Source organism: Lytechinus variegatus, chromosome 4, assembly GCF_018143015.1.
Source record: "Lytechinus variegatus isolate NC3 chromosome 4, Lvar_3.0, whole genome shotgun sequence".
Taxonomy (NCBI): Eukaryota; Metazoa; Echinodermata; class Echinoidea; order Temnopleuroida; family Toxopneustidae; genus Lytechinus; species Lytechinus variegatus.
Window position 1 is genome coordinate 63,774,952 of NC_054743.1, and position 21,057 is coordinate 63,796,008.

At 35.7% G+C, this 21,057-nt stretch overlaps 1 protein-coding gene across 3 annotated transcripts in view; it reads left to right on the forward strand.

Annotated features, from left to right (window-relative positions):
- The first annotated feature begins 4,545 nt into the window (after positions 1-4,545).
- Positions 4,546-21,057, forward strand: part of LOC121414503 (serine/arginine repetitive matrix protein 2-like) — a 37,649-nt gene continuing 21,137 nt past the window's right edge. The window contains exons 1-2 of one of the 3 annotated variants that reach the window (XM_041607706.1): positions 4,546-4,668; positions 20,399-20,600. In XM_041607706.1, the coding sequence (XP_041463640.1) occupies positions 20,484-20,600 (117 nt within the window). In that variant the 5' untranslated portion in view covers positions 4,546-4,668; positions 20,399-20,483. Of the gene's footprint in view, positions 4,669-14,342; positions 14,492-15,475; positions 15,537-20,398; positions 20,601-21,057 lie in introns of those variants that run through there. The other 2 variants (XM_041607708.1, XM_041607707.1) reach the window with 2 other exon arrangements.

A 21,057-nucleotide genomic window follows, 5' to 3' on the forward strand; every position in this document is an offset into this window, starting at 1 on the left:
GACCCAAAAAACACGTTAAAAGGATGTCTTTTTCACAATAGGGCACGTTACGTACGTAACGTGATAAGGGTGTCAAAAACACAAAAATAATGAAAAAAGGGTATCTATGTCGCTAGGAAAATTACGTGTTAAGGGTCTAATTTGCGGGCATGATAAAACAAAATTAAAATGTTTTATGAAGGATGTCATTTTTGCTCCAACACTTCGTTTTTAGAGTCCGATTTGCGCGAGGTGTAGAAGTGTGGTCGTACTAAACCAAATAAGGTAAAGCCGACGACCAAAGGAACCGTAACAATAAAACATTCCTGTACTTGTTTAGGGGTTCATTTCAGGGAATATTTGCCAAGAGTATCGTTTTGTTTCCAATACTTGTTAAGGGTAGGGTTTCACACGCCAATACTTGATAAGGGGTTCATTTTCAGAATATGGATATTACGTGTTTAGGGTGCCTTTCGAGACCCCTTGGTCGCACATGGTATCCACTCGTGAATGGAAGTGGCCCCCCCGGGGTTCAATCACTGACTTTCATGAAACATTACCCAGGGTTCAGGAGCATGAATTTTCAGAAAATAACAATCTTTGTAAAAACATTGAGAGGCCAATCAAAGTAATTGTTATACGGACCAATGCTTGCCTGGTATGGCAGTAACCAATCAGAATTGTTGTTTCAACTTTTTGCTTGATCACAAGCCTTTGTGTAACATATATTCATTTCTATTCAGAGATTGCCGATCATAGACTTGGGCCCGTAGTCTGGGGTCAGGTTTAACTTAGACCATGGTCTAATGCTGTGCCTAAATTATAGGAAGCTGAAATTGTCCAAAGTTTTTTTACGTTGTTTGTTTCTATTGATTCCTGTCCTCTTTGCTCATGCAATATTAATTAAGAAAGCAATAATAGTTGTCACTTCCTAACAATCGTGAATGATCTGAGTTTCAAATGAGCTTGTTCATTGAACTTTTACAGTTAGAGATTCTAGATACAGATTCTAGTTACAGTTGGCTATCCATAGTTAAACCACAACACCAGAATTAAACTTGTGACACAATTGGCTATCCATAGTAAACCACAACTGTAAAATAGAGTTTATAAACCCAAGTTCAGAGTACATGCCATGGAACTTTCTTGAACACACTTTCTCAAACAATGAATCCATTCAGAATAGTCATTATCACTCTTGCCTTCAGTTTTCCATATCGGCTGCACAATGCAAATACTTTCTGCACAGAGAGTTATCATACATTGTAATTTGTGCATTTCAATAGTAACTTCAGCATTGCTGTTTTGTGTTCATCTTCATGCAAAATTGGAGGAGGAAAATTCAAGTCGTGTAATTCTGAACAATAAATGGATGGATTGTTGTGAGGGACATACTTGTTAGGTTACAAGTTTGTCTTTAGAAAGGGGGGGGGGGGGGAATTGGGAGAAAAATTTACAACTGCAGTTAGAAACATGTGATTTATTTTAGTAGGGTATTTCTATTCATTTTGAATTTTCAACATACAAATCAGGAGTACAGAAATGCAAAGAATTAAAAAGAGCAACGAACATACAGTTGCAATTAGGTAATATTGATACAAACAAAACACTATCAATACAGGTCATCATTTCTCAAAATGCAGTAAATTAAAGCAAACAATATGATGATTTATTTAAAGATGATAAAAAACTGAAATTAAGATTGTCTTGTTTTTAAATTGATTTAATCATTTTAAGTGGTTTACTTTAAAATTGATTGTTTGCTAAATATGAAGTGCTTTTGAAACATTTTTTTCTCCATATTTCATAGGTCTTATGTGCCAAAGGGGCCTAATTCCATTGACCTCATTAATGCTCTTCTGACAAAATGCCGCTAATTTGTAATAGTTTAAATTCCTCGTCTGTGATACATATATTGATTATTTTATTCAATGCATATAACAAATAGCAAGCTCTGGTGTTGATATTGTAATGATATACGTTTCTATTTTTTCGTTGTTACCATCATCCCTATACTATGAAATGTGTACATATTCTTGTATTATGTGATTGAATACAAAATCAACAATAAAAAAATTGTCTATTAAAATAAGAATTGTGCACCAATTGTGTTATTGCCTTGTAATTTGATGAATTGAATATGGAGACAGTCATTTCTAACATAATTTCAATACTACAAGCAGAGCTGCCAAGTAGTGTTGATTTTCTGTATTTAGTACTGAAAATGAGAATACTGATGGTTTCATGCAAAATACTGATTTCTAAAGTCCCATTTTTATGTTTTATCCTGTGGTATTTCTTAAAAAGTACTGATTTTCAGCTTTGAAATACTGAATTGTTTCTTGTTCAGGTTGGTAGCTCTGTAAAAGGCTCAAGTCATGGTAGGCGTTTTCATAGAGGTGTTCATAAGTTACAAGCAAATTTATGAATGAGTGGTGATCCTTTCTTAGGCACTGAAAATTTGGTGTATATCATTTACCACAAGAAAGGATCACTAGTCGTTCTAAAAGTTGCTCTTAACATATGTACAGCTTTATGAAACGCCAAATCATTGCCAATAAATATTTTGGTGTATACAATTTAACCATCAAGAAAGGATCACCAGTCGTTCATAAAGTCGCTTGTAACCTACAAACAGCTTTACGAAACACCCACAGATAGGAAAAGATACCGACAGTATTGCGAATTATTAAAATTTGCGTACATGGCTAGTCAAAGATTTACAAAAATTGTAAATCTATGATTTTTTTTATGAGTCTTTGAAATTTTGAGTTAAACATGGGACATTGGGATTGTTGCTTATACATGCACAAGTCCATCTTATGTGTAATTTGTATCCCAGCCCATCCAGTGCAGACTTTGGTCAGTTTTTCTTTAATGTTGGGCACTTTTGGTTGGATTTTAGGGATAAATTCACAAACAAGGTGCACTCAGGTATAAGCAACGATATTCCGTGTTTAACTCAATCTTTCTATTCCAGATAGACTTGTACAAAAAACCTGCAGTGGTAGTGGTAATGATTATTTTACCTGATTGCTAAGAAAGCATGAATGCTTGTAAGCAAGCAACCAGAGGACCGATGGCTTAAGGGCCTTTCCAAGGAACCTGGTAATGAGGATTTAAATGCCTTACCAAAAGTCAATTGCGCACCAATTGGGAATCGACCCCGGGTCACCGGAATGCGAACACCCGCTCTACCGACTGAGCTATCGCGCCTGTAATTTCATCTTTCATGTAAGAATTAATGCAATATCCCCTCTACATTAAAAAAAAATCTGTTGAATATGAGAAAATTTAGAAAAATCACCTCTTTCCTGCATGATTATTTTTTTTTTATTCTCTGCAGCATTTAAGTTTTAGCTTTATTGGTTACTTATTTTGATTGGTGTAATACAGTGCTATGGTAGTAGACCTCAATGCAAGTAATCACTATTGTCATGAATTTACAGGGAAAAAAAATTAAAAGGGGCTTATTGCAAATGAAAAGGTGTTAGAAAAATCTTGGGTAAAGTGGTATTCCTGCTATTCTGTAAAATGTATTGAACAGGTATTAAAAGAAAAACCAGACTAACAAAACACTTGATCAAAATCAGACAAGGAATAACAAAGTTTTTTGACAAGGAATAACAAAGGGCATTTTAAAGATTTGCATTTTTTCGGTGAAAGAGTTCTATGCATGTCTTCATGAATATTCAGTGGGCAAATTGATGATGAAGGTGAGCCTACAAATATCATAAGAAACTCAGAAATGAGGGAGTATTTTCTAAAGGAAATTGAAGAATTATATGGGACTTTTAATGATTTTTTTTTACTAAAATTTGAATTAATTTTTTTTTTTTTTGGGGGGGGGGGCTGCAGCTTACAGCCATGTATGTGAATCAGTTTTCATGATCAATGAAATTTAATTGTAAATAGGTCAGCGAAGAAATAAACATTAACAAATCATTTTTCCAAGAAATTAACTGTACCAAATCGTAAAAATGTACGGTATTTATTAGGCCCCATATAAAAAAAGAAGAGTTGTAGGGCACATGAGAGTAATTCAACCGCGCGCAAAGCATGCCGGACAGGCGTAAGTAAAGATCACATGACTTTATTGATTAAAATAATTCATTAAAAATAGATCAAATGTTTGTATATCAAAAGAAAAACGATAGACATAATGCTATGTTCATACTCTTTCATAATCAAGGCGTTTGGGGAGGCTAGACTGCATTTTTTTATTTCATTTTAATTATTATTACCCACAATGCAGTTCTGGTTTTTGTGGCAATGAACTGGCCGAAATTATGGTTAGTCTTATATCAGGCCATTTAACTTTTGATTGAGCTGGTCAAGTACCTGATTAACATATCAAGTCTTAATGTACTGTTAATTGTGACTAATGTCAGTGAATTAAAGCAAAATCTATCGAGGGATTGATTTTTAATGATTTTTTGATGAGCTATGATATAACACGTGAGTGAATGGGGTCTGTAATACTCATGTGTGCCCTGTAATAATATTTTCAGAGTTCAAGCGCCATCTCCAGTCCCTTTTGAGGGCATACCGTACTTCGCAACGCGACGCGTAAAAAGCACTTTAAGTAATTCCGATTGTGGCTATTTCTTCTTTAAAAAGTATTCATAAAGGACCATCTTTCAGAATTTATTTCTTCAGTTTGAATAGGAAATTCGTTTTAACATTAAGGTGAGTTCAACTATATTAATGTTGCTTTCTGAAACTAGCTTATTTTGCAGGCCGGGGTTGCAGGTGCAGAGCCAGAGAGGCCTAGGTTTGACTGAGTGAGTGAGTCTGAGGCGGAGACGGCTGTCAACGCCGACCCGACCGTGGCCGTTGGCGTTGGACGTGGTAGTTGTCGCCGTGCACGTTGTCGCCGTGCACCTCGGCACAGTTCTGAATCCAGTAGCAGTATAGTAATTAGTATTAGTAATAGTAATACTAATTACTATACTGAATTCAGAACTGTTAAATAATATTACATTCCTTGTTCATTGAATGAGTGAGTGACTTAGCTTAGTGAGTGTGATTCCGATATTCATATTGGTGTGAACAAATGTGACTACGAACATGACCGTGGCGTTATGACGAAAGTTGTCACGACCCTACCTTCATTATTTTTAATAAAAATCTAAATAAAATCTAGGCCTAATACGGTACCGTACCGGTAGATCTATCATGACTATAAATAATTATTAGGCCCCCTATAATAATTATTTTTAATCAAGTTTCAAATTTCATTATTTGTTGAATAACAATTTTTATCTATAAATTGATCTTCAAAACAGCATTTTGTAACATCGTTAATCAAAGGTACATCATACAATAAGCGGTTCAAGGGTCAAGCCTATGATTTGCGTTGTGTAAAATGAATCAAGGAATCTACACGAGATCGGTCTGGTAAGAAATAGGCCTGGGACTTTCGGTTTTTTTTTCTGAATTTCGGGTGGGTACCCGAAAATCATTTAGCTCGAAATATGACTGGTGGAGAAACCCTATAGGCCTAGGTGACGTCATCAAGCCAATTTATGAATGAAATTATAGTAAGCATGCGCATTGCAAGCCTCCCGAGCCCCACGCAGTATTCCATCGAAACAAGTCTGCAATACTCTGTCACCCGTACCAAAATTGACCTAGAATTCCACTTTTCTATATTTCAAATGAATTATAAAAGATATTCTGAGAGGATCTGTTTTCTCACCGATACCGCACAGGTAAGCAATTTTTATTACTTCTTGCTTTTCCGCCAAGTTTGTAGAATCTATCGCTACTTGAACAAAGTCAATTGATTTCCGGGTTTCGGAGCGTTAAATGCACCAGCCAATCACGTTCTTGATACCATTTTCAGTTCATCATAAACCGAAAATGGGAACATGATTGTGATTGGCTGGCGCATTTGACGCTCCGAAACCCGGAAATCAAATCAATTGACTTTGTTCACGTAGCGATAGATTCTACAAACTCATAAACACGATGCAATATCGACGCTACTTCGTAAGATTTTGGCGGAAAAGCAAGAAGTAATAAAATTTCTTACCAGATCTTCTGAGAATACCTTTAATAATTGAAATATATAATATGAAATTAAGGAAAGTGGAATTCTAGGTCGATTTTGGTACGAGGTGATAGAGTATTGCAGACTTGTTTTGACGGAATACTGCATGGGGCACGGGAGGCTTGCAATGCGCATGCTTACTATATTTTCATTCATAAATTGGCTTGCTCGCAGTGGCTGGATGACGTCACTGCGCTGCAAAAGAAACATGGCGACGATTGAATGATCTCAGTGACATCATCATCACTTGAAAAACTAGTATATTTATGGATATTTCGAGGGTAATTGGGGAGATTCAAAATGAGACTTGTGTCCTTTTGTGATGAGTTACAATCATGTCTTACACTACGCAATACAAATCAAATGTACGTTATACTGGTGAGCAATTTTCTTGTATCGGATATTGATTTTTCTACCCGGGTACCCAAGGCTTCCGGGCGGGACCTGGGTACCCGGATTTTAGTCCCAGCCCTAGTAAGAAACCTCCAATTTGTTACCTTTTTATTAACAAATTTTTGGAACCTTCATACGCATTAGGCGATGAAGGTGTATAGATAAGTAAAATCACAAACATTTATGTGATTTCTGTCTTCAAAGATGGATTTCCTAGCGAAATCCATCTTTGTTTACATGTGTCTCGTATATGGGAGGTGGTTCAAGGCTTTGTGATCAAATGACAATATCAAAATCATAAAAAAATATGATCGTGGAGTCCTCAAGGATAGTTTAGACAAAGTTAAAAGACAGGATATATGTCATGAGAGTCGTGTGAGTGTCCTTGTCTAATGTTAGATTGAACTTTAGATCGATCTAAATAAAAAAAACCCCAACAAATGCGTAATTATAGAGAGTGAGGTATATTACCGACCAGCCTTGTATTAATGAACGCATGCATCATACACATCAGAAAATAATTTCATACGCTCAAAACTTTGGCTTTGCAACATCCTTCCAAAGGGAACTTGAATATAAAGATGATAAAAAACGGTCTAAACAGAATTTTCAAAGTCTTTATTATTCTCAAAATGATAAAATATTAAAAAAGCTCATCAGTGATTTGTTGTTTTCTGAACTTTTACCACAGAGAAGACATGATCATTAATACGATACAATTTCCAAGCAACCAATAGATGCAAAGAGGGGTGCTATTGGAAGCTGATATTGTACAAATGAAAAATGATTCCGCAAATTTTTTACCTCAATCTATTTATATTTTGTAGAGATTTGTGTGTTTATGGTGAAAGATTGATCATTTTGATGAATATTAATTATGAGAATATTGTGTTTTTTAATTTTTTATTCATTCTATTTTCTTGAGGGGGGGGGGCTAACTTTAACCTGATTGGTTCAACTGTCTCAAAAAAGTGAAATACATGTATTACATCAATAAATTTTTACATATACATGTACACTGTACAAGTTGATCAAGAAGCTGTATTTTGTTGAAATTTTGTATAACTTTCCTTGCCATCTTTTATACATGTACATGTATTTCCTTGAATGTTACATGTATCTTCTGTTATCCCATCATGGTGATGCAAGTGTACATATTCATGGTACTATGAACCCCCTTAATAACTAGTACTTATGAATTCAGATATTACAGTGTGATTTTCATGCATGATACTAGTACCTTTACAAATAAATTAGTTTATGTGCTCACTGAAGGAGCAGCTGGATTTTTTGATGCATGAAGTTCTTTAAAGGGAAAGTTCACCTGAGGAAAAGTTTGTTGTAAAAATAGCAGAAAAAGATAATAAATAATATCTCCGAAGGTTTGAGGAAAATCTATTAAAGATTAAGAAGATTATTAGAATCCAAAGTTTTGTATTTGTGACGTCATAAACGAGTAGCTGGCCCATATGTTATGTAATAAAAAAATGCATGAAATTCAAATTTTGTATGATTCCTGATGACTTAATTTTGTTTTGTATTCATGATCGGGTGTGACATGATTTGTATATTGATATACAAAAGGTACAGTAAAAACCATTTTCAATTTTCTGAGAAAATGAGATTTCATTAATTTTTTACCATTCGCTACATGTATGTAGGAATGCTGCTCTCATATGACGTCACTAATCAAATAATTGAAATTCTAATAGCTTTTTGATTCTTTGATGAATTTTTCTCAAACCTTTGACAATATTTTTCATTATTTTTTCTGCTATTTTAACAACAAACTTTTTGTCAGGCTGAATTTCCCCTTTAAATAATACAAGTTATAATGTATGCCTGGATATGAATTACATTGTATATGTGCAGTGTAGTCTAGCTTTGTAACAGATGAGAAGTTGAAAACAAATCATGCCAGCTTTAAATATTGTGCCTCTCTATCAGATGTGGAATTTTTGTATCTTTACATTTCACATCATCTAGCAATAACCCTTTGTACTATCATATTAAGTGTAAACCAGAATGGCAGAAAATTTGTAGATCTTTATTTGAGAGATCAACCTTCGAACCAGGAAAAGATAGTCGGGGAGATTCTATCTCGCTCTACATTGTACAGTACATTGTGGATTGCAGAATTATTTTTTTCAATCTTAGCATTTTAATTTCAATAGAAATATTTGGGATAACTGTTTATTATCAGGTCTTGCTCTATGCTACAATGTACATATGTACATGTATATAGGCACAAACATTCCACTTTATTATGAGAGAATTAAACATGATAATTTTTTTTTTCATGTATGTAGATTACACAGAAAATTATGCTTTTATTGTAACTGCCTGGGGAGTCTTTTTATTAAATGTTGGAGTTCTTAATATAGAATGCTCTGTATCGTGTTTTATTTAAAAATCTCTTAATCTATTGTTTCAATGTTGAATATTATACTAATTTTAGGAAATTGTGGACTTGGATGATTGCCCCTTGATGTGGTATACTGCACATGTACTACGGTTGTGCTCAAAATTAGTGAGCCCCGTCTCGAAATGTACTCTTTCATGCGGAGTGTTGAATGTAAATAATATTCCATCGCCCGACTTCACAATCAAATATGAAACATGCATGGCAAAAATTGAACACTTAGATATTTTTATACATTGTAGTTCATTTTCTGGTGGGGTTCATGATGCTACATTGATGTACATTGAATGTAAATAATATTCCATCGCCCGACTTCACAATCAAATATGAAACATGCATGGCAAAAATTGAACACTTTGATAAATACATTGTAGTTCATTTTCTGGTGGGGTTCACAAACTTTTGAGCACCACTGTCCTACATTGCACCAATGTACATGTACATGTACCTGGATGTTATAGGGCATGATACACCATGTGTGTTGTCAGAGTGGTAGGTCCATGGTTTCAGGGATGTATATTTTCTGATGATTAAAGGTCAAGTCCACCTGAGAAAAATGTTGATTTGAATCAAAAGAGAAAAATCAGACAAGCACAATGCTGAAAATTTCATCAAAATCGGGTGTAAAATAAGAAAGTTATGACATTTCATATAGTTTCGCTTATTTTTAACAAAATAGTTATATGAACGAGCCAGTTACATCCAAATGAGAGAGTTGATGATGTCACTCACGCACTATTTCTTTTGTTTTTTATTGTTTTGATTATATAATATTTCAATTTTTACAAATTTGACGATTAGGACCTCCTTGCCTGAAGCACAATATGTTAAAATAATGGAATTCCACATGTTCAGGGAGGAATGAAACTTCATTTCTCATGACAATGACGAGAAAATAACAATATTTCATATAATAAAATACAAAAGAAATAGTGAGTGAGTGATGTCATCAACTCTCTCATTTGGATGTAACTGGCTCGTTCATATAACTATTTTGTTGAAAATAAGCGAAACTTTAAAATGCCATAACTTTCTTATTTTACATCCGATTTTGATGAAATTTTCAGTGTTATGCTTGTTGAATTTTTCTCTTTTTATTCAAATCAAGTTTTTGTTGGGGTGGACTTGTCCTTTAATCATCGTTCCTCCGTCATGTCTTGACGACTAGATTGGGTGTGATGGTGTTGACGGTGATCAGGTTTACGAGTGATGGAAACTTGATGAGGTTTTTCACCTCCCCTTTCATTACCAAAGGCATCCAGCCTCCTGGCTTTATGAGCTGTACGTGATCATGTCACATCAGATTTTAAACATCAATGCCTCTGTCTCATTCTGTCAATAGCATCTAAAATAAACATGGGGATCCTGAGAACAGATCTCTTTCTAAAATGGATTGTTTAAACATCGTAGCTTTTTGAACAGTTTTTTGTTTTAAAGTACCAACATTTTCAACATTATATTTTCTGTACATTGCTTGTAATGTACATTGTAATAATGCTGTCTTGTACGCTTACATGTACATGTATGTATTTAAAAACGAAACATTAACAAATGATTTTTTCCTAACAAATCTGAAATTTGCATTTGATTATAGATTCAGGAGAGAAAAAAATGATGGAGGGGTACATGTAGCTACAATGTATTTTCCTGTTTTTTTTTTCATATTGGGGTACAAAATTTCTAAGGGGGAATTGAATCACCCTTTGCTGTTTTTATCAATTTTCCCTTGGTTTTAATGTGGGAATGCTTGTACATGTAGGAAATGTTTCAAGAAACCAAGGAAGTTACAGTCTAAAAGCTGATCAGGGGAATTCCTAGGGACCTGTTTCACAAATGATTTATGAAAATTGAAATATAAACAAATTTGGTAACTTTACCATTATTGAATAGATGTAATTTACTTAGAAACTAATAGAAATAATTGATTTGTAGTATTTTTCTTGAATGATGCTTTTTTTAAAAATACAAATTGCAAGTGCTGTTTGTGCAGGTAGTGTAAACAGTTTATTTTTATAGCAGCATCCAAATACATTGTAAATGTATAATTTGCTTCTCAATACAAGTGTGAAGGTAAAAAAAGAAAAGCAATTATCTCAATCATTGAAATTGAATTGTATGAATGCACAATTTCGCTACATTGATGCGTAGTGGGTTAACCTCCTGTTATGACCTCGCTCAAGCTTTAAAAATAAATGTCACCCCCTAATGCTTGCATTAGACTGTTAGCCCTCGTGGGGGGGGGGGGGGGTGTTCTACATGTACATGTAAGCCTTCAAAAACAATTTTTAGCTTGAAATTAGGTGGTTTCAGACTGCCTCGAAGTTTGTCAGTTCCAGGTATTCTCTGAATGGGAAATTTACCCCAATCAGAAAATACTAGGTATTTTAGTAATGTGAAAGCAAACTACGCGTAATTTCCCCGAAAGAAAATACCCGCTAAATACATGTAGTAGGTACCTGGCGAAATTACGAGAACTTTCGCGGGGATTTTTCCAAGGTTGCAGGTATTTTGGCAATGTGAAAGCAAATTACAGGAACTTTTAACACAGCGTGTCGTTGGGCGCCAGTGCCTTGGGTGGCTGCTGGGCTGGTGATTTTGAATCTTGTGCCTTGCCTACAGTGTACTTATCAGACCATACTGCGCATGCTCGTAACTTCGGGATCTTATCCCGAAAGCTATGTTTTTTTGGGCGGTGTGAATGCAGGAATAAGTACATGTAATGGGCATTTTTTAGCCTAAAAAGGTTTTCGTAATTTAACAGGGATTCTCATGATCTAGGCGGTTTGAAACCACCTACTGAATAAGTTTTGGAGGCTCATTGTTTACAGAAAAGGATAACTCAAGAAAAACATTCTTTTGAAATCCGTGCTTGAAATATGCAAGTTGTCCGTGTTCATTTTGTACCAAATTTAAATTGATTACAGATTGCTTTGTGACCTAAAGCTAGATACACAGTTGTTTGAATTGAATGTACTGTGTGCATTATAACCTGTGTATTTTAGCCTGAACTTCAGCCAAGATTCAGTGAATGCATTTTCTGGTACATGTATATTACAAAATGTCTTGTGTATATTTGAGATGTCACAGTTCTGCACATTTAAAAAAATACTGTAATCTTTTCCCCAAGTGACTATAAACTGCAATCAAATTTGGAGAAGATTCAAGTGCAGAGGTGTTAAATGTTCCTTTGTATTGCATCCCTTATTTTTTTTATGAAAGAATGTTGCAGGTTTTATGGAAAAAAAAAATCCTTAAAAAAAAGACATAGACATTGGAGAAAGTCAATCCAACTTCCAACCAATCGGACAGCAGAATACCGACGTGTACATGATATGCAATGCGCATACGCTTTTTTTCGCTTTCATTTGCTATGGCAAAAAGCAAAAGCAAAAGCGCATGCGTGAGTCGCAGACAGCGTGATAGTCAGTCGAGGTTTACTTGTACATGTACCTTGCGATTCCTCTCTACTCACTCCGTCGAAGACCAGCCTTTAGTCGTTTTTTAACTGGGGTTAAAATACAGTACATGTATGTCAGCTCTGACAATTTCAGTGAAATCATTGATTTTGATTGCCCAAGGAGCACTTATCTCTATTTAAACATGACTATGGTAATTTACTGTAGAGAATAAAAACTTACCTGTAAGTGTTAATGGGCATTTACATGTACAGTTCTATTGGTGAACAGTTTTGTGATGATATTTTGTAGTTTCTCTTGTCACATATTCATCATGATTTTGATTGAATTGCATGAAATCTTATCAAGGGTTGTTGGATTGATAATATAAGAAAAAAAAGGCAATTAATTTTTCCAGAACATGTTCACCCGTGTGACTGTAGTATTCAATAAAGGTAAGCAAGTTTTTGCAGAATTTGGCAACATGGACGTATTGTAGAACATAGCAAATGCATCGAAAATGCCCTTCAAATCGCAACTAACAGCTTAGAGGTCTTTGTCGAAAATTTGTGAACCGGGACAGCAGATTGTCCTAAGATTTCGAGCTGATAAAAAACTGCATATTACAAGTGTATGTTGTTGGTCCAGAGTCACAGACAATGCTGCTGTTTTTATTCACCCATTTTTTCAAGGACTACTTTTTCATGTACATTCATTCTACCAAAATATTGACATCACCCATGCTGGATGCTTGAAATTTTTGTAGGGCTTTTGACCATAGATTCTCTACTTGTATATTGCAGAAAGTGTAGACCTTGGCCCCGTCTTACAAAGAGTTACATGTACGATTGATCCAATCAATCGCAGCTATGGATGGCCAGCAACATCGACATGTATTATTCATGTTTGTTCAAAATATTTTCCAACTATGATGTATAGAGGTATTGTGGCTCAGTGGATAAGTCTTCTGACTTTGAACCACAAGGTCTGGGGTGCAAATCCCACCGCAGCACTAATGTTCTTTGGCAAGGCGTTTATCTACATTTGCCACTCTCAACCCAGGTGGAGTAAATGGGTACCCGGTAGGAAGGAATTCCTTGAATGCTCGTTGCACCCGATCAGGGTAGCCGTGCTAAAGCTGGGTAATAGTATGCAGCGCTTAGAAACATTTGTATTAAGTGCTATATCAATGTATTCATGCATTCATTGTTTTCTCACTGTGCTCCTATAAATACAAAGGGCATTGAGCAAATATAGAAAAAAATTATGACACTGATGGATTTCTAGAGAGTAACATGTACGATTGATTGAATAAATCGTAGCTCTTTGTAAGACAGGGCCCTGTGCAGTGGCTGTGAAATTCTATTGCCACTTCAGACAGGAAGCTTTCTTGACAAAGAAAAGAATAGGTTGGATTAAGGTCTTATCAAGTGGGATCAAAGAGCAATCAGATTATACTTTGTAATGCTAATCCTTAAATTAAACCCAATTACACTTCCAAGACTTATAGCCTGTCACAAAGAATGTTTGACCTGAGCTTTTCTACCAAGATTTATTCATTCTACCAAAATATTGACACCTCCCATTACACATTCTGGATATTTGTAAAAATAGTTTATTTTTCTCATGTACATGGAGGTCCATGACTGCATTAAAAGCCTTATCAATTTTGTTACACTTTACCGGGGACATTCAGATATTACTTTGCAGGTTTATTGGCAATAGCTGCATTTTATTTGCCAACTTGGGCCCATTGGAATCTTATGCGTATATACCTCTGACAGGTTCAGTGTACAGACATTTATCCTTGAATCTTGATCAATAAATCTTGAATGATTGAACAATTTCATTTGATGTGACTAATTTGTTTTTGATTTGTTGATCTCGGTTTCTTAGAAATGGAACACAAAGGAAAATTGGAGCATGGTATTTCTACACTGTACGTTCAAACATTTTCATGTTCATGATGATTTTACAGTATTCTCCGTTTTCTCCCTGTACCTGCAGACATTGAAAGACCATCTTTCCCTCTGCTCAATGGTGTGTTATCTTGTTGCCTAAATGTTGGCATTCCTCCGATTACTATTCAATGATGAGAAAAACGAACGCAGACTCCTAAACGCAGTAATACAAGTGCCAAATGTTCATCAGAGTGATTGAACAATAGGTCTTTTCTTGGTCCTTGATCCAAAAGAAAGCTTGACTTCAGAAGCGTAACAATAGCGGACTGTTGCACTTCATTGATTGGTAAGCGTACCCCTGTCAGTGTGAGTAGTGTCTGTGACGAAAACACCATGCGCATGTGTAGTCTGCATGTGCAGACCCATTGTTGAAGTGCCAAGCTCTGTGGGACTCCATCCTGGACCCCATTCTCATTTTACTTTTCCGAACTGGTTCCCCTTAAACCACTAAACCAAACCACTGAATAAAAGATTGCTTCACAAGCATACTTATTGTGATTTCCTGGACTTAATTTCAGAACCAATTCATAAGTGGTTTTGTACTTTTGTTGCTATGGGAACATTCTCAGTGGGGTCACAGATTTCATGCAAAATTTGGAACTGCAGTGTATTATGTTTTACACTGTAGTATGTTGATTAGTACCCAACTTGTACATGTACATGTACTTGTAGATTTCCTTCCTCCGGTCATGCACACGTGTACATGTACTGTAAGTACTTCTGGGTGCAGATCGTTTCCCGAAGTACGCTTGTGTCCTCGGCTTTATAATGAGGCAAAGCGGTCTTGAAAACCACATTGCATGGTGGATTTCCAAACTGGTTTTCAAGATCAATATTTCGCTTCCAAGATTTTCATTTGTTTTATGTTTGTTCAAATTAATAGTGTCCATCTATTGGAATGCCAGATTATCACAGGCGCAACACTGGTGGATTTCAGAGCAAAACAAAAAAATTATCTGCCGTGAGTCTCGGGCTTAATGCCTACATGTATGCCCTTGGCTTTGAACTATCAATACCCATGATTGTTGTGATATCTTTGAAATTGTCTGAATACCAAGACTACTTGAATCTTTTCTTTACGCAAGAGTCCTGTTGAGTGGGAATAGGATCCACTCTGTGAATCATGTTTTGTGTGAAGTGGTATCCAAACATAAAGCCTCTGGGGTAGAGTGGTATTTAACGGTGCTATGACCTATGGTAATGGATCATTTTACAGCATCGGGACATTGCAAAAAGATTTGAATCAAAGTTCAACCATAGTATAATAATAATTACATATCACATATAGCTGCTTGGGGATCATTTATGAGTGAATTTATCAATTTGAAAAGGTAAGTGTAATGTTCAGTTGACTTTAAATTACAAATTCTTTGCCATGCAACATGCAGTGAGGTTATACCTTTATTTTGGTGTCCATTAACAGAAATGTTTGTGTTGGTACTGTGAATGGCAAGCAAACCAAACATTTGCACGTTAGTTTAGTGGGTAATTGATATGGACAGTTGATCTTGTGTGCATTGTAAATGACAGAAATTTCAGCTTTAGAAGGGAAGTTTTCCGTGGTGTACATGTAAAAAGGTGTTTTCTTTTTTAAGAGAGAGACAATTAAAATACAACGTTCAAACAGATGAGTGAAGGTTGACTAAAATCTTTCCAAGAATTTTTTTGTTAATCGTTATTAAATGTTCTAATTATTATATCACATATACCCCATATTTTCTGTGATATACGTGTATATTTTTATGAAATGCAGTTTCCTCAGAAAACTAAAAATGGTTGTACCTGTGCATTCAATATTGAAGCATGTGTTTTGTATGTACATGTAGACCTACATGTGCATGTGTGGTTTTATGAGAAAAAACACATTTTCCTCATGAACCATTAAAATAACAACATCACATGTGAAGAATATAGTGCATACATGTACATGTAGGCTATGACATCACAAATTATCACATATAAAAAACATGGAAAAAAATTATCTCTAATATTCATAGATGGATTTTAGTCAACCTTCCATTTTTTTTGTTCACTTATAAAATCAACTATTGTCAGAGTGAATTTACAGCATTTAAATTTATAAACTTAATAAAAAAGACCCAGTTGTTTGAGTACTTCAGTTAAACTTCATGTTACTTCCTCCTGGATGTTGAACAAATGTATTTAGGCTCCTCAGGGTGCATTTTACAATCAATGCTTCCCCCCTAGAGTCGCTGTTTTCAAAGACGTTTTTCTAGTCAGCCAATATCCATGGTTACGTTGATAATTTTTCCTTGATTGTAAAATAGTTGTCAATTGGCAATCCATTATAATAATTTGATGACTACTGTAGCTGTAGGCAAAGTAACAATATTTCAGTGAATATTTCGTTAAAATGAAATCATTTTATTTTAAATATTATGAATGAAGTTCTACCCATGTTCCTTTTCCTTTCAAGCTACGCGTGTACAGTATGTAGTGATTATTACATGTACATGAATATGGTGAGAAGTCAGAGTCAATTATTTGCTATTAAATTCCATGTATGGTCAATGAATTTCTCTTCATGCCAAATTACAATTCTTTTTATTTTTAGCCCAGTAGCGATGCAGAGACTTGAAAATTATGAGGGCTATTGTGCACATGTAGATATCATTGTGTCTTTATTCTATATTTTTTTTTGGGGGGGGGGGGGTGGGGGGCAACTATCCTCTGCCACCATGCCCTTTTCTGCCTGCATACAATTAGCCCCCCCCCCACCTCTGAATCGAGTAGAAACAACCCTACTTTTCTGGAATTCATTGACCCTTTGACTTGTGTTTAGACGCTACTTGAGTTTTTATTGTGCTGGCATATTTGCCCATTTTCATAACAATTTAGGCAATAACAAATCATTGGTCATTATCCCATTAGCGGTTATGTTTCCTTTGTCATAATGGCTGTTGGTCATTTCAGAAATTAGGCACGATATAATGAGTGGTAATGAGCCTATTTTGGACCTTTTCAGAAAGAAGCCTACTTTTTGAAAATGACCAGGAACTTTTGATAAAGCATGGATCCAATAGAGTAGTACATGTACATGTAGGCCCATGGATAAAGGAAATATGATCCCTGAATTGGCCATTAATTACCAAAAATTTTTGTGCATACAGGTAGGAGAGAAGAAAAAGCTTTTTGAAAAACCCCTCTTGGCTCTTCATCATCAGGATCATGATTTTTCAATAAAGAAATTAAAAACATCATTGTCTGATATGTTATTGGTTTTGAAAAACAACAAACAACTATTCGAGGTCAGAGAAAAAACGTACAATGTACATGTAGGCCTTAGGTATTTTCTCTTTGGAAAATGAAACCTCCCTAAAAGTGTTTCCTGTTTTTGGTGTTTGTAAAATTATTGCATTGTTGTATACAGGTCAACTATAATGTACATGGTATTGTAGACAAAGCTCTCCCTTTGTTGATTTTAACATATTGCAGTTTTTCATCAAATTAATCAAAGCCTATCTAATTGTTGGTATAAAAAGGGTTTGTTGGGAATTACCTCCCTACTGGTGTTGGTGTAGCCATTGAATATATTTTCTACAATCAATTTATTGTGAAAATTTTATTTTTTGTTTGAGCTGACATTCTTCTTATCCAAAGTGGTTGAAGAAAATGATAATGATTTATTTGTCATGTTATGAACAATGCGGGATCTGTTGCTACCTGGGTGGTCATGTAGCTGAGATACAGGCTTTCAAATCCATTATCGTAACTTACACCTGGATGGAGAGTGGCAATTGCAGACAAATGTCTTGCTTTTTTATAGGTTATTAATGCTCTGGTGGGATTTGAAGCTGGGACCAAGTGGTTTGAAGTCCACAAACTTATCGCCATTTTTAAACCTCTACATTGTACATATTCCCTTTAATATTTTGTAGAGTGAATTCTTCTTGATGGAGTCAGACATGACTTAACCTGGCTCTGATCTTGTGATACCATAAAGCCATGGCCAAGATTTGTTTGACAGTTTGGTGATTAATGGCACTAGGTGGTTTCAAACCGCCTCGATCACAAGAATCCCCGTTAAATTACGAGAACTTTTTTTGGCTAAAAAATACCCATTAATTATTCCTGCATTCACACCGCCCCGCGACGTACCCTTCGGGATAAGTTCCCGAAGTTACGAGCATGCGCAGTATGGTCTGATAAGCAGGCAAGGCGCGAGATTCAAATTCACTAGCCCAGCAGCCACCCACGCCGCCGCGCCCAACGACACGCTGGGCTAAAAGTTCCCGTAATTTGCTTTCACATCGCCAAAATACCTGCGACCTTGGAAAAATCCCCGCGAAAGTTCTCGTAATTTCGCCAAGTACCTACTATTTAGCGGGTATTTTCTTTCGGGGAAATTATGCGTAGTTTGCTTTCACATTACCAAAATACCTGGTATTTTCTGATCGGGGTAAATTTCCCGATCAGAGAATACCTGGAACTGGCGAACTTCGAGGCGGTCTGAAACCACCTACTGTGATATAAAGTCCGTGGCATTAAATCTGCCAGTCAGATTGTATACATGTGTCTCAGCAAGGATGGCATTCCTCTTGTGAGGCCCAATACTGGTTTCTCTGGGAGTGTTTTTACCATGGATCAGGTTTTCACTGACCACTGTTTATAAGCCACTGAAATCCTTGCATCTGATTGGCTAAGAACAAATTAATCAGTAAAAATAACTGAAAGGACACTTCATGAAACACTTCCATCATCTTTACACTGTGTATGTAGATGAAAGAGTGTATACTCTTCAATTTGACCATGGACCTACTACCCAGAAAAAGAGGCTGTTCTCACTACGTCCCTAAAACTAGTTTACTGGAAACTAGTTTAGTGGAAACTAGTTTAACGCGTAGTGAGAACGGTCAAAGCGGTCTTGGAAGCGATCTTCCAAACCAGTTTGGAAAACCACCTCGCGATGTAGTTTTCAAGATCGCTTTACCTCGTTAAACTGGTTTTAGCGTAAGTGAGGACACAACCGTTCTTCGGGAAGCGATCTTCGCACATTTTGAGCGCGCTACTCCACACGACAGGTGTAGAATGCATATGCTGCGGTTTCGAATTTCGTGCGAAACGTGTCACCCCACTGAGAGCGTTTCCATAGCAACAAGAGCGCTTTACGTGAAGTGATTTTGAAAACCACTTTCGTGTGATCAAGTGAGAACGCTAGCAAAGCGATCTTCCAAAGTGGTTTCCTGAATCGGTTTCCAGTAAAGTAGTTTTAGGAACGTAGTGAGAACAGCCTCTAGGAGGTCCATGATTTGACAGAATCACACAATTCTTTCTAGTCTGAGCATTGACTCGTATTGAAATTTGCATATTTTGATAGTTTTGTTTATTAGTTTTTTTATTTATTTTTTGTTATAATTGGTACTGATGATGAATTCCTGGATTGATCAGGGGTGGGGACATTACACAAAGCGCTGTAAATTGAAAAACACTCCCAAAAATCAAACACAACCTTTTTTTTCCACAGAGACTTGTACACTATTAAGAGTTGCTTGTTATCTGTTTTACATTGAGCTTTAAAACAAGTCCACCCCAACAAAAATTTGATTTTTATCAAAAGAGAAAAATCTAACGGCCATAGCATTGAAAATTTCATCAAAGTCGGATGTAAAATAAGAAAGTTTTGACATTTTAAAGTTTTGCTTTATTCACAAAATTTGTACATCCTGGACTGATGACGCCATCCACTCAGAAATAGTGAGTGAGGGACATCATCGACTCTCAGACTCTCATTTGCATGTCACCTGAGTTGTGCATATAACTTTTGTGAAAAATAAGTGAAACTTTGCAACGTCATAACTTTCTTATTTTACATCCGATTTTGATAAATTTTCAGCATAATGCTAGTTTAATTTTTCTATTCAAATCAATATTTTTGTGGGGTAGACCTGACCCTTAAACATACCTCTTCGCAACAGTTCCTAGGTCACCGATATTCATTTATTTCCAACGCGTACATACTAGGCCTGTTTGTAGAATCTTCAATTCATTATGACAGGTAAAGAATATAGACATTTTTAAAGGCTTCACTGAAATTTTGTAAATTGTGGAGTATAGTGTACGTTGTTGCCATTATACATTGTACATGTAAGTCTCCATTAAAATTAGAAACACTTTTTTCAGCAGTAGCTTATAACAAATGTTTCATTTTCCCCTTTATATTCTGTTCCTGCAGATTGTGAATCATGGAGTCGCACCATGCGTGTTCTCGTAGCCTTCTTGCCGAAGTCCTAGGCTAGGGCCAACGGGAGGGATTCAGAATGGCATCTGGATCGATCAGCGCCCTCAACGAACGATTGAGAAGCTCGGCCGGAAAAGGGAACTGGGAAGAAATCGAACAACTCCTCCGGCATGGGGCTACCTTTGAAGCGGACAAGGTATGTATCTTGTATTATACACCTGAATGGGAAGAACAAAGTGCTGATGTGTGTTTTACTTGATTTATTAAGTAAACTCTTATTATTATCATGAAACATTAATAATGAACTATTTATCGTGGAAGTGGTTTACATTACAGTACACCATGTGTAAATTCAGTAATTAATTTTTCCTTTTTCGCTGACTGAAAGAAGCAGTTGTATGTCCATTTAGGGAATATATCTCCAGCTCTAGAGGAAATGTTGTTCCCCCTCAACCTTTTTTACCAATTCCCTCTGATGGTTCATTAGATTATTATTTTAGTACTCTATTAAAACATGTCACTTCCCAGTAAAGAGCTCATTTTTAAAAAATTTTTATGTAAAATATCTGATGTACTGTTACCGGTATACAAATTTTCATGAAATATTCCAACTCCTTTTCAAATATATTTCTATTCTGTTTTTGTGATATCAT